A 14,995-nucleotide genomic window follows, 5' to 3' on the forward strand; every position below is an offset into this window, starting at 1 on the left:
TGCCAGCCAGTGAAATTTTACCACGTCATAGTAGCTCCACTTCCCTAGAGGGACCCTTTAAATATCTCCCACGCGGTTTAATCCATGCAACTTCCCTAGCCTCCATCTTTCTTTCCTCGGGGCCAGGGAAACTTGCTGGGTGGGATGCGCGCTCTGTACTCAATAAAGCCGTATATTATTCCACACTTTGCGGCTCCGAGCCCCATTCCTTCCTTCTCGGCGGGGAAAAATACCTTACACCTTTGATTCTGGGAAACTCGGATAAGTCAGTGGCTTTGGGAGCCCTGAATGGAAAGAGAAGTGTTTTCCCAGTGTTGTGTATTTCTTGCCCGCCGAGTGCAAGCTAAGATTAAAGCTAATGGCCCACCAGTTTTTGGCTCCTTTGTTTCTTTACCATCTGTCCAAATAAAATGTGAGCCTGCAAGGATCAGGCGGCGGTGATGGTGGCCGTGGCTACTGGCTTTACATCCACCCTAGGCAGGGAAAGTCTAGAATACTGGGTTCTGACATACCCAGCTCTGCAGGAAGGAACTACTCACAGGACACAGAGATTAGGGGACAACCCCCAGTCTTACCCAGGACAGGGACAACCTCTGAGGAGGGGGCTGAATCTATCAGGAGAAATCCATGCCTAAGTGTGCTGTGGGACACTGGGGACCTGTGCAAACTTTGCAGCTCACAGCACCACTATACTAGCAGCAACCAGCTACACAGCAGAGCAAGCAGTGTAACAGAGAGAACACCGCAAAAACAGCCTAAAAACCTGCCTGGGATCACAGTCAACCCCTGGGTCCTAGGCTGCACCCACTGAGGAGTAGCCACTGCTGGATGGGCACACTGGTGCATGCCCCAAGCAAACACAATGTGGTAAAACCCCAGGCACAGGAGTTTGGCACAAGCTCTGAGCTAGCACTGACTGAATGATCACCTGCTCTAGCCCAGGAGCACCTCCAGGAGGGCATCCATGGCAGCCTGGGGGCCTAGAGGCTCTAGGCCACACTGGCTCAGGAACAATCTGAAAGAAACTCAAAACCGCTTGTCCCTAGCTGGAGGTAGGTCAAAACTGTAAATTCCTGAGGGTGAGAGCAGCTGTTGGCCTCACATGCATCTAGCAGTGACGGGCCAAAACCTAACTGGACAAGAAGGCTCAGACACAATATGACCAATAAGTGGCTTATACTGATCCAGGTAGCCAGGCAAAAGATTAAAACAAATATATATATATATACACTATGTGATAGGGGCCTAGTGTTGTGTATGGGACCTCAGTATTGTGTATAGAGAGTTGGACATAAAAAAGAATTTTATACTTGCTTTTGGTAGCTTAGAGTAGAAAGTCCCCAATAGTCTGTACAAGGAAGTTAACATTGAACGGAGCTTGCCTGTGACAATAGCTTAGAGTAGAAAATTTTTACAAGCCCAACTAGTTAGATATCTTGACTTAAATCTTGCCTACAGAAGCAAGATGTAGTTTTATGCTTTTAGCCTTGTAGCAATTATAGGAAGAACTGTAATCAGCGTTAGAACAAAGAATGCTTTCTACTGAAATGTCAAGAATGTTGTGCATACCTGTTGTAATAGCTATGACTTTGTGGTTTATCCCGTTAAATATTGCTCTCTCCCTAGGTTCGGGGCTGTTAGCTGTTTTCCCTGTGTGGATTCTCAGCTAGCAGTCCCCGGCTGGCTAATAAAGGCTTCTTAAATTTATAATCAATTTGGAATCCGATCAATAATTACTCATGTTCGGTCCATAACACACTGCTCACAAAAATTAGGGGATATTTTATCGCTTCATATTCATTTTGAAATAGCCCCTAACTCTGCTCACAATAATTAGGGAATGGTTTATCGTTTCATATTCATTTTGAAATAGCCACTAATTTTTGTGAGCAGTATATATGATATATGAGCAAGGAGATCGGAGGCTGAACACAGGAGAGAGAGTAGAACAGACTTCATGTGGTTAATACACAAGTAAACTGATTAGGCAAACAACATCAACATCCTTGGGTGCTATAATGTACTTCCCAAGTGTCCAGTTTTCCACCAACAACAAAGTATGACACATGCAGAGAAACAGGAGAGCATAATCTAGGTAGCAGCAGCTGCATAAAGGGGCCCGCATGTTGGACTAACACTTGAAAGCAGCCACTACAAACAAGGCCACAGAACTAAAAGAGACTGTATCTACAAAACTAAAGGAGGGTACAGTGATGTCTCATCAAACAGAGAGAATCAGGGAGAGATAAAAACTACTAAAACAGAAAATAAAATCCTAAAGTCAAAAAGTACAGTGATCCAAATGAATCATTTCACTTGAGACTCAAAACTAGGTTTGAACTGGCAGAAGAAAGAATCAGCAAATTTACAGAAAGACTGATGGAGATAATGTCATCTGAAGAAAAGAGAAAAAGAACAAAGCATGACAGAAAATCAATAGAATTAAGTTTACATACAACATAGCCTTGCAAATATGAAAATAAAGGGAAACCTCATTGAGATGGAACAGCCAGGCCAGGAGGGAAGCTCCACCCAGTACCTACCTGACATCAGTTACAGGGAAAAAGTCAATTACAGACTCCAACCGAAGAATCCTCCACAGCAGTGGTCCCCAACCTTTTTTGGGCCACGGACCAGTTTAATGTCAGAAAATATTTTCACGGACCGGCCTTTAGGGTGGGACGGATAAATGTATCACGTGACCGAGACAAGCGTCAAGAGTGAGTCTTAGACGCATGTAACAGGGAATCTGGTCATTTTTTAAAAATAAAACATCATTCAGACTTAAACATAAATAAAACAGAAATAATGGAAGTTATTTATTCTTTCTCTGCGGAACGGTACCAAATGGCCCACGGACCGGTACCGGTCCGCGGCCCGGGGGTTGGGGACCACTGCTCCACAGGAAGGATCATCAGTTACAGGCCCAACAAGAAAAGCTGTACATGGTGTCTTCTACAAGATACCAACTCCCCAGCATCTCAGCCAAGGAGAAACCGTCACCTCCCTGAACCCCCCTTTTCTCTCATGGCCTTTCATTCAAAACAAACTCTCCAACTTTTCTCCATAAAATAACTCCTTCATTTTGTTGGACTTTCCTGTGGCTTTTGCTATAGCTTGCCTGTCCCAAACTACAATTCTTTGCTGTTCCTGAATAAACCCATTTTTGCCAGTAAAATAACTTTTATTCTTAGAGTCAATGTGGAAAAATGAATAGCATCTTACAGCACCATTAAGCACAGCGACATAAATAATGGAAGAACCAGAAGAAGAGAGAGGCAGAAAAAATATCCATAGAAATAATGATGGAAAACTTGTCAGATTTGATGGAAAACACAAACCTACATGTCCAAGAAGCTCAATGCTCTCTAACTGGACAAACTCCTGACAGAATAAACACAAAGAGATCTACATCAAGGCATATCAGGGTCAAAATGCTCTGAGACAAAAAGATAACCTTGAAAGCAGGATAAAAGAAAAAAATTCATCTCAATGGAGGGTACCCTAAAAAGATTAACAGCTGACTCCTCATCAGGAACAATACAGGCCAGGAGGCAGTGGGGTGGCATATCCAAAGTGTTCAAACTATCTTTTAAGAATGAGGTAAAACAAAATCAGTCTAAGATAAATCAAAGCTGAGAGAATGTGTGCTATTAACAGATTGCCTTCTAAGAAATTCTACGGCAGTTTTTTAGACTGAAAGCAAATGATAACAGTTAATTCAAATCCACAAACAAACAAACAAAAGCCAGGGAGCCTAGAAAAGGGAAACATGTAGCTAATTGTAAAAGAATAATTCTAACAACTTCAGGCCAGGCTATAACATTACACAAGATTGGGCAAAAGTAAGTTAAATTACTGGAAATCATTACCTAAAAGATAAATCATAAATAAGGATACTAAATAACAATAATACAAATAATACAAATAAATAATACAATAATTAACAAATAAATAATAGAAGAATAAACTGTTTCCTGTACTCACAACTATAACCCACTTTTGCCCCCTCCCTGTATAGATACAATTTGCATAACAATATAGCTGGACTGGAGGATGACAGGGAATGGACCTTAATTCCATCTTTCATTGGAATTAAGACTTAAATACTGATATACATCATGAGTCCTACATTAACCCCTTCAGGACATCCATTGACAAAGATCGTCCATGACCAAACCCTGCTCAAGCTACCCTGTGATTTCCTTGGCTTTTCACAACACAAAAATGCACAAGCAACAAAAGAATACAAGATAAATTGGACCTCATCAAAATTAAAACCTTTGTACTTCCAAGGACATTATCAAGAAAGTAAAAAGCCAACTCACAGAATTCAATAAAATATTTACAAACCACACATACCTGATAAGGGTTTCCCATCCAGAATATACAAACTTTAAACTCAACAAAAAGACAACATAATTTAAATATGGGCAAAGGACGTGCACAGACAGTTCCCAAAGATATACAAATAGCCAAAAGTTCATGAAAAGATGCTCAATATCATTAGTCCTTAGGGAAATGCAAATCAAAGCAATGAAATACCACCTCATATCCATTAAAATGGCTATCATAAAAAAGACAACAACAAGAGTTGGTAAAGATGTGGAGGAATTGAAAGGCTCATATACAGCTGGTAGGGACGTAAAATGGAGCAACCACAGTAGGAAATAGTCAAGCAATTCACCTAACAGTTAAAAATAGCGTTCCGTACCACCTGCAATTCCACTCCATACATCCACTGGAAATTCTGTACAGGAATGTTCACAGTAGTGTTACTGATAGCCAAAAGTTAGAAAACAACCGAGGAGGCACGCAGGTCGTACAGCAAACATGGCCGACGGCCGGCAGGGGTCGCAGGAGACCCATCCCTAACCACAGGGCCAAAGCCAGCCCGGGACCCCCAAGGCGGCACAGTGCGGCGCCGCAGTGCCACACACACCCCAGCCCCCCAGGGATGCTTTACCTTCCACCCGACTCTGCCAGCCGAAGCCTGCGGAGGGGTCGCCTCCTGGGCCTGAGGCGCGAGGCCCGGCGTGGACTCCCTCCTGAGTCTCACCGCAGCCTGGTGCACCCGTGCACGGAGACCCCTCACTTTTCCCATGTCTTAAGTTGAGACACGCAGTGGGCCGGAAGCCGCAGGGCGCACGAGTTGAAGTCTGCCGGAAGCTGGTCCTGCACTCTCGCGGCCCCGTGGAAACTGGAGCCCAGGAGACTGGATTCCGAGGTCCTCCCTGCAGCGGCGGCGCAGTCGCTCAAGAAGGTTGGGGCCGCCCAAGGGAGTGGTCGCGGAGGTGATGGTCAATGTGTCTGGTACCGCACCGCCCCAGCCACTGAGAACACCCGGCCTCCAAGGCAGATGTAGTCTAATTGCTGGAATCTTTGTGATTTGAGGATGATGACTATGGCGATGGATGGAACAAGTTTGTTGAAAACACACGACTGGCCTGACCAGGCAGTTATGCAGTGGATAGAACATCGAACTGGGATGCAGAGGACCCAGGTTCGAGACCCTGAGGTCGCCAGCTTGAGCGCGGGATCATCTGGTTTGAGCAAAGCTCACCAGCTTGGACCCAAGGTCTCTGGCTTGAGCAATGGGTTACTCGGTCTGCTGAAGGCCCGCGGTCAAGGCACATATGAGAAAGTAATCAATGAACAACTAAGGTGTCGCAATCAATGAACAACTAAGGTGTCCCAATGAAAAACTGATGATTGATGCTTCTCATCTCTCTCCGTTCCTGTCGTCTGTCCCTCTCTCGGACTCTAAAAAATAAATAAATAAAATCTTTTAAAAAGAAAGAAAACACATGACTGTGTCCACCACACCGACACTTGTGCCTTTCATATAGTCTTGGGCAGGGCCTGCATACTAAGAGAAGTGATGACCTGTCTATAATGGGAGATCTCAGACTGAATGTGATTGAATCTAATAGGAACCCCAACAACTCATGCCTGAGCAAGTCCATTTGTTCTCATTGTGATTGAACCTTTACTGTGTGTCCATCTGTATATATATCTGCATATCTTTATATATGTATATATGTATGTATACCTTTATATATACGTATATAATTTCACTTACTCCTCAAAACAATTTCTTGAAATTGAGTGTAACTTGTCCACTTAAATGGGAAACAACACAGTGTAGTAATTTGCTGACAGCTCCAGGATCAGGACCTGAGTGAGCCTTACTCTTGTGATCTCTGCACTTTGCTTTCAGGCTTCCGTGCATCCAGCCCCCTGGGAAGGCTCATTCAGGAAAGCAAGTTTGGGATGGGTATGACTTTCATCCTCATGGAGGCCTTTTTTCTGTTGTAGACACAGGAGTTCAGGCTCAGCCAGGACAGAGGATACACCTCCCCATCCCTTACACAACAGAGGCCCTGGTGTGCCAGCAGTAGGAACTCAGCCCAGTCTAGGAGACCAGTGGAAACTCAGCCACAGAAAATGGGCTTTGGAGAGGACTAGTCAGCCCCACACAGAGCTGGGTTCCACTTTGACCTCCACAAGAGCCACTCTCCTTCAGCCACTCTACCCTACTAGGCACTCAGTTCCCTCTTGCTCTGTCCCCTGTGCTCTCTGCCTCCATGCAGAACTCCGGGCCTTCATGGTCCCTTGTTCCAAGGCCTGGCTGGTTTGATGGGTGGTAATTCTCTGTTTTTTCTCCCGAGGGCACTCTTTTGTCACCCAAGGGTGCTCACAGACCAAGGAGGGCACACACTTCTTTACTCTGCAGAGCTGAGAACACCGGCAGGGGTGTCCAAAGGATCCCAGCTCAGGGCTGCTTTGTCTGACACAGAATTCCTCCAGTATCCACAGGACATGGACCACACAGGAGCTGTAGGAAAACCTCTCTGCCCTGGGTTCTGGGTCCTTAACAGTCATTGAAGGATGGTTTCTAGGACATGCAAACATACCATGCTGGGCATTGCTGTCCTCTGCCAAGATTCCTAGTGAAGTGCCTGGCTGTGCTGTCAGGGTTCCCAAACCCTAGGGGATGAGTGTTACAGAAGACAGTTACCTGTGAACAGTGGAGCTGCTTCTCCCAGCACAACCAGTGACAGTCCTGGGACCTGGAGCTCCAGGGCCCACTGCATCCCAGCCCTGCCTGGCCCTAGACCATTACTGTAACCACAGGTGTCTGTGTGCTTAGAGTCATAGGCCTTCCATCCTGGACTGGTTATGGGGGTTGACTGCCAGCCTCCTGGGTGCAACCCTAAGCCAGGTTAACCCCGCTCTAAATGAGTCTTGCTCAGACAGGGGATTCATCCTATCAGCCCTTTCTCCACTGTCTCCCCCACCCCCACCCACCCCTGCCTGCTCAGAGTCTAATCTCACTTAGGGAGGCCCCGTTTATGGCCCCCAGAGAGACAGCCAGGCTTGGAGGTGACTTGGGCAAGGTAGGAGCTAATGAGCCTCAGTCTCCCCATCTCTACAATGGGGATACTGTAGGGGTCTTTGAGGATCAACAAGAGAAGAACCAGGAGCACCTACATGTAGCATGGTGCTCAGTAGATTCAAGCGATGGTCAAGTAGTTAAGGACCAAATGCGGAGAGTCCAGATATCAGAGTTGGGGTATCGGAGTGTCACGACATCAGCGTGGGTACCAGGCAGGGCACCTGTGAAGAGCAGAGATCTGGTGCACTGGCCTTGGGGTGCCTGAGCCGGCCAGGGGTGAAGACCTGAGCCTGCCATAGCCCTTTCTGCTGGCTCCAGCCCTGGGGCAATAAAAAGGAGAGGTGGCTTTCCTCCCTTCTTGGAGACTCTTTCCAAGGAATTGGCTCTGGAAAGGAGGCACCTTGCTCCAGGGCATGCCACTGAGACCCAATCCATTCACAGCGTGCAATGGGCTCCATCCACTGGGTAAGGTTTGGAAGATGGAGGCAGGCGCCAAGTACCGCGGCCTGAGTCAGGCCTGGTGGTGGTGGTGGGTGGGGTGGGGGGCAGTAAGCCACACAAGGACAGCTTCTCTGAGGCCCAGTGAGGGCGTAGGTAAGCAGCAGCTTGCGGGGGATGGTGTTCACCCTGCCTCATCAGCACGTGGGCACCTGGGCACATATGCTTTTCAGTCCCTCAGCCTGCTAAAAGTGCCTCGATTCTGGCGACTGCAGTTTCCGGTGCCAAGGACCAGGCACACCGGGCTGGTGATCGCCTCTGCCCCATGACTTGCAGACTTTGGTTTTGGTTCAGAGACGTCTAGTGTTTAAAATGATCAGATAGCCCTGGCTGGTTGGCTCAGTGGTAGAGCATCAGCCTGGCGTGCAGGAGTCCCGGGTTCGACTCCCGGCCAGGGCACACAGGAGAAGCGCCCATCTGTTTTTCCACCCCTCTCCCTCTCCTTCCTCTCTGTCTCTCTCTTCCCCTCCTGCAGCCAAGGCTCCATTGGAGCAAAGATGGCCCGGGCGCTGAGGATGGCTTCATGGCCTCTGCCTCAGGCGTTAGAATGGCTCTGGTTGCAACAGAGCAACGCCCCAGATGGGCAGAGCATCGCCCCCTGGTGGGCATGCCGGGTGGATCCCGGTCGGGGCGCATGCAGGAGTCTGTCTGACTGCCTCCCTGTTTCCAACTTCAGAAAAATACAAAAAAAAAAAAAAAAAAAAAAAAAAAAAAGATCAGATTGGGTCTCTGCGGGATAGTTTGTCCTCTGAGCTTCTCTGTAGGCGAATTTCTTGAAATCAGGCACAGACGTTGCCCCCTTGGCATCTAGGACACCACAGCTGGTGCCCAACTTGTTCACCTCTGCGCACAGCGATCGAGGGGTGGTCCGTCCCCCTTGTCTACGTCCAGGAACACAAGAAGTCATATGCGAACAACTCGGAACACTGCATTTGGAAACTCCTGGGGTAACATGCTGTGTGAGACTTACAGGAGGATCTTGCGGGCGATTTGGGGGAGTTGGGCGCGGCAGGAGGAAGAGGCCAGTGAGGAGGTTGCCCAAGCCTCGATTTCACCAAGCTAGCTGTGCCCATCCCGGGTAGGACAGGGGGCGGCTCTCCTGGCCTGTCCTGGAAGGTGGCCTGGTCTCCTCTCCCTCCCTCCAGGCAGCCCCTCAGCTCCCTCGCACATCCTTCAGCTGCTTGTGTTTCCTTTCCTTCCTTATAGGGATCCTGTTTGGTTTGGATCCCTTTGGTTATATTTTGTATCGGATTCACTTGATTTATAGTAACATCCTTTTCTCATTTTAAAACTAATATGTGGGTATCATAAATGATTTGGAAAATATAGAAAAGGTTTTTTGGGGTGTTTTTGTTTTTGTTTTTGTTTTTTTTCTGAAGCTGGAAACGGGGAGGCAGTCAGACAGACTCCCGCATGTGCCCGACCGGGATCCACCCGGCACGCCCATCAGGGGGCGATGCTCTGCCCATCCATGGCGTTGCTCTGTTGCAACCAGAGCCATTCTAGTGCCTGAGGCAGAGGCCATGGAGCCATCCCCAGCGCCCGGGCCATCTTTGCTCCAATGGAGCTTTGACTGCAGGAGGGGAAGAGAGAGACAGAGAGGCAGGAGAGGGGGAGGGGTGGAGAAGCAGATGGGCGCTTCTCCTGTGTGCCCTGGCCGGGAGTCGAACCCGGGACTCCTGCACGCCGGGCCAACGCTCTAACACTGAGCCAACCGGCCAGAACTAGAAAAGTGTTTTTAAAAGTGAAATCCCCTTTGATCCAGTTGCCTAGAAATACCTGCAGTGCCTATTGCCTGGGCAGTGTACAGGGGTCCTGCCCCTCCCAGAATCTATGTTTTCTTGCTCTGGGTCACACAGCCTACTTAACTTTGAATTTTTGTTGTTGCTAAAATGTAAAAAGGATTAGGTCTTCTGTTGCTTATTCTCTGTTTTTTTATTATGGCTTGAGAACATATTGTGCATTTCAAGTCTCTAAAAAGTGTTCATGTTTGTTTGTTTGTTTTTAACGAAATTGAGAGAGAGACAGGAAGGGAGAGATGAGAAGCATCAACTCATTGTTGTGGCACTAGTTGTTCTTTGATTGTTCTCATATGTGCTCTGAGGGAGAGGGGCTTTAGCCAAGATAGTGACCCCTTGCTCAAGCCAGCGACCTTTGCGCTCAAGCCAGCACCTATGGGATTATATCTATAATCCTGCACCCAAGCTGATGACCTTGGGGCCTCAAACCTGGGTCTTCAGTGTTCCAGGTTGATGCTCTATCCACTGCACCACCACCAGTCAGGCAAAAATGTTCGCATTTATTTCATGGCCCAAGATACAGTTTACCTTGGTGAATGTGTTGGAAGCACATTCTGCTGCTGCCGGAGAGTGAAATCTCTTTCAGGTCCTGTTGGTTGATGTTGTTTTTTAGGTCTTCTAGGTAGTTGTTTATTTTGTGTCTACTTTTTAAACTGATTACTGAGGGAGGAGTACTGAAGGCTCCAACATAACTGTTGTAAGGCCAATAGCCACGGCCACTATCACAGCAGCCTGGCCCATGCAGGTTTGCATTCGGTAAAGAAACAACGGAGCCAAGAACTGGTGGGCCATCATCTTTAATCCTAGCTTGCACCCGGCAGGCAAGTAAAAACACACACTGGGCTCCAAAACCCACTCATTCAGTGCTCACAAAGCTACTGACTTATCTGAGTTTTCCTAGAATCAAAGGTTTCTAGGCCCTGGCCGGTTGGCTCAGTGTTAGAGCATTGGCCTGGCGTGCAGGAGTCCCGGGTTCGACTCCTGGCCAGGGCACACAGGAGAAGCGCCCATCTACTTCTCCACCCCTCCCCCTCTCCTGCCTCTCTGTCTCTCTCTTCCCCTCCTGCAGTCAAAGCTCCATTGGAGCAAAGATGGCCCGGGCGCTGGGGATGGCTCCATGGCCTCTGCCTCAGGCGTTAGAATGGCTCTGGTTGCAACAGAGCAACGCCATGGATGGGCAGAGCATCGCCCCCTGATGGGCATGCCAGGTGGATCCCAGTCAGGCGCATGCGGGAGTCTGTCTGACTGCCTCCCCGTTTCCAGTTTCAGAAAAAAAACAAAAACAAAAAACCCCCCAAAACCCTTTTCTATATTTTCCAAATCATTTATGATACCCACATATTAGTTTTAAAATGAGAAAAGGATGTTACTATAAATCAAGTGAATCCGATACAAAATATAACCAAAGGGATCCAAACCAAACAGGATCCCTATAAGGAAGGAAAGGAAACACAAGCAGCTGAAGGATGTGCGAGGGAGCTGAGGGGCTGCCTGGAGGGAGGGAGAGGAGACCAGGCCACCTTCCAGGACAGGCCAGGAGAGCCGCCCCCTGTCCTACCCGGGATGGGCACAGCTAGCTTGGTGAAATCGAGGCTTGGGCAACCTCCTCACTGGCCTCTTCCTCCTGCCGCGCCCAACTCCCCCAAATCGCCCGCAAGATCCTCCTGTAAGTCTCACACAGCATGTTACCCCAGGAGTTTCCAAATGCAGTAAGTAAAAAAAAAAAAAAAAAGGTTTCTAGCTCACCAGCCTTATTCACCTCTATTCCCCATCTCCTTCCTTCTCCCTGCACAAACTCTGCACAAACTGGCATTTCCTTCAGCACTCTGCCATCTTGGCTGCTTTTCCTGGCCTCCTCCACGTGGCCTTTCTCTGCTCTCTTCGTTAGTGCTAATCCCAGGAACCAAGAGAGAGCAAACTACCAGTCTGCCCCACTTTACAGTGCAGAAATCAAAATCTTTAATCCAATATACAAAATAGGGAAGTCTCTAATACAAAGTCACTTATCTGGGGCATGATGGAATTGTACCATCCACATCAAAAAGGGTGGGAAAGACTTAGTCTTAAAACCAAGCCCCAGGCTACAAGGATCCTGCCTGCCCACAGCCTGCCCCCAACACACATTAATATCACCTGGGCGATGGGCCTCCACGTGGGCAGCGCCATCTTTAACAAAGTGAGCATAATATATTTTATCTGCCTAACAACTGTGTTCATCTATCTCTCCTTTCAGTTCTTTCAGGTTTTGCCCCATGTATTTTGAAGTTTTGTTGTTAGAAGTACACCCATTCACAATTGCTATTTTTTCTTCTTGAATTGACCATTTTATCATTAAGTAAATTGGCCTTGGCTGGTTTGCTAAGTGGATAGAGCATTGTCCCGGTGTGCAGGCATCTCAGCTTCGATCCCTGGTCAGGACACACATGAGAAGCGACCACCTGCTTCTCTTCCCCTTCCTCTTCCTGTTCTCTCTCTCCAGTGGCTCGATTGGTTTGAGTGACAGCCCCGGGCAGGGTGCTGAAGATAGCAAGCATGGCCCCAGATGGGGGTGGGGGGGTGGGGGGGGGTGGGGGGGGGTGGGGGTGCCGGGTGGATCCCGGTAGGGGCTCATGCGGGAGTCTGTCTCTCCATTTTCCCTTCTCTCACTTAAAAAAATAAATTAAATTAAATAGTTTTATAAAGAGGAGCTTCTCTTAATAGACAACAGTTAATTGGAACTCTAACCAACTATGTTCTTGTTCTGTCTCTTTATATTTAAAATTCAATTAAAAATTTGCTTATTTGAAGAGGGAGAATGCAACCCATTCACAGTTGCTGTGATTCCTGAAAACTCGGGAACATTTGAATCATTCCTGATATATTATTGTGAGTTTTATTTTATTCATTTACAATCCTTTCTTGTTTGTTCTATGTCACTTGATTTTTTTTTATAATGTCATTCAATTCTGTTGCATACCCATCACCCAAAGTCAGATTGTCCTGCGTCACCTTCTATCTAGTTTTTTTTGTGCCCCTCCCCCTCCCCTTCTCCCTCCTTCCCTCCCTCTGCACCCCTCGTAACCACCACACTCTTGTCCATGTCTCTTAGTCTCGTTTTTATGTCCCACCAATGTATGGAATCCTACAGTTCTTGTTTTTTTCTGATTTATTTATTTCACTCTGTATAATGTTATCAAGATGCCACCATTTTGTTGTAAGTGATCTGATGTCATCATTTCTTATGGCTGAATAGTATACCCTGGTGTATATGTGCCACATCTTCTTTATCCAGTCTTCTATTTTTTTTTAAATAAATTTTTATTTTAATGGGGTGACATCAATAAATCAGGGTACATACATTCAAAGAAAACATTTCCAGGTTATCTTGTCATTTAGTTCTGTTGCATACCCATCACCTGAAGAGAGATCATCCTCCGCCACCCTCCATCCAGTTCTCTCTGTACCCCTCCCCCTCCCCCTCTCCCTTCTTCCCTCCCCCCATCCCCCATAACCACCACACTCCCGTCCATGCCTCTTAGTCTCCCTTCTATGTCCCACCAATGTATGGAATCCTGCAGTTCCTGTTTTTTTCTGATTCACCCATTTCACCCCACACAATGCTACCAAGACTCCACCATTCCGCTGCAAGTGATCCGATGTCATCATTTCTCCTAGCTGAATAGTATACCATGGTGTATATGTGCCCCATCTTCTTCATCCAGTCCTCTATTTTTTTTTACAGTGATTAAAAGCCTTTAAGCAAACTCTTGGCCAATACAGCAAGAATCCCTAAAAGAGTAGTGTCCTTAACATGTTCACCAAGCCCAAGTTGGCCCCATCATCATGCCAAATCCCTGAAAAATGCAACCCAACCCAGTTCAGTCTGTTAGGAGCTGTCACAGGGAGCAGGAGTCCAGGAAAAGTCCACATCCAGGAAACGTCCGCATGGCACTGGAATTGTTGTCACAATTCTATACTTTGCAGCTCATGTCCAAGTCCCAATGACCGCTGCTTCTAGCTGGTAATGATTCAGGTAGACTGGAAAAGCCATCTGCAGCATGTGTGGAGATGGAGCTTCTGTTCTCCTCTGCCTGGAGAGATGAGACCAGGGTGCTTTTCCCTGGAGCTCTGGGACTGTGGCTTGGTAAAGAGAACCTTGGAATACACTAAGCAGTCTTGGTGTGGCTTCTTCAGTGTTCCTTGGTTGAAGAGTCCTCAAAAATTAGTTTGTAATCCACTTTGGTTCTGGGAGGTGGATGTTGGTACATCCGCCTACTCCAGCGCCATCTTGTCTTCCGATTTTTCTTTTTTAACATTTATCATGCCTGACCTATGGTGTCACAGTGAATAAGGTGTCAGCCTAGAATGTTGAGGTCGCTGGTTCAAGGCCCCAGGCTTGTGGTCAAGGCACGTACGAGAGGCAACTACGAGTTGATGTTTCCTGCTCCCCACCCCTGCCTCTCTCTCTCTCTCTAAAAGCAATTAATAAAACCTTTAAAAAAATATATGTCATATTTTTTGTATCTTTTTCTGATTTGTATATCATATTTATATTCTTCGGGATATTTTAAATTGTCATGTGAAAAATTAAACATTTCTAATCAAAATGTTCATTGATGAGTATCAAAAACAGCAGTGAGCTCCCTGTTCTTATCCTCTAGAACAGCGGTTCTCAACCTGTGGGTTGCGACCCTGGCGGGGTCGAACGACCAAAACACAGGGGTCGCCTAAAGCCATCAGAAAATACATATTGAGAACCACTGCTCTAGAATTTTTGTTTTAGGTTAATATATTTAACACTTTTGAAATTCAACACTTAGGCTTAATAACTTTTACTTAATTTTGTGCTTACCTTTCCATCACTTACCTTTGTATATTCCTCTTGGATTTATTTATCTGTCTGTCTACTTTTGGAGTGTATCTTTCAAAAAGAGTTTAGGGTAGTTATATATCTGAGTCCTAGTACATCTGAAGATGTCTGATTTTTGCTAAATTGTGGATATAATAAATCACATTCCTCTCCATCCCCTTCTTCTCTTTCTTAATCCTCCTCTTAATCCTACTCTCCCTCAATCTTTTTCTCATAATTTCTCTCTCTATGTCTTTCTCTACCTCTCTTCTCCCCCTGCACTCTGTTTAATTTCCTTGCTTTTGATGTTCTGTGACAGCATCAGAATGAACCTAGTCACAGGAACTTCTTTCTTCCTCCTTAAACCACACAGAGACTCTTAATTTGGGTCCTCTCTTAGATCTAGCTCTTATCTTCTGTTGTCTGAGCACCTTCTCCTCTCTATTCACTCTTCTTTCCCCTGCACTCCTG

At 46.7% G+C, this 14,995-nt stretch overlaps 1 protein-coding gene across 4 annotated transcripts in view; it reads right to left on the reverse strand.

The window, feature by feature from the left end:
• Positions 1-5,168, reverse strand: part of SLX9 (SLX9 ribosome biogenesis factor) — a 50,064-nt gene extending 44,896 nt beyond the window's left edge. For all 4 annotated transcript variants that reach the window (XM_066259203.1, XM_066259201.1, XM_066259202.1 and 1 more), the window contains exon 1: positions 4,967-5,168. In XM_066259203.1, coding sequence (XP_066115300.1) covers positions 4,967-5,104 — 138 coding nt within the window. In that variant the 5' untranslated portion in view covers positions 5,105-5,168. The remainder of the gene's footprint in view (positions 1-4,966) is intronic.
• Between the last annotated feature and the right edge of the window lie 9,827 nt (positions 5,169-14,995).

This window comes from Saccopteryx bilineata, chromosome 2 (assembly GCF_036850765.1).
Source record: "Saccopteryx bilineata isolate mSacBil1 chromosome 2, mSacBil1_pri_phased_curated, whole genome shotgun sequence".
In the NCBI taxonomy this organism is placed as follows: domain Eukaryota; kingdom Metazoa; phylum Chordata; class Mammalia; order Chiroptera; family Emballonuridae; genus Saccopteryx; species Saccopteryx bilineata.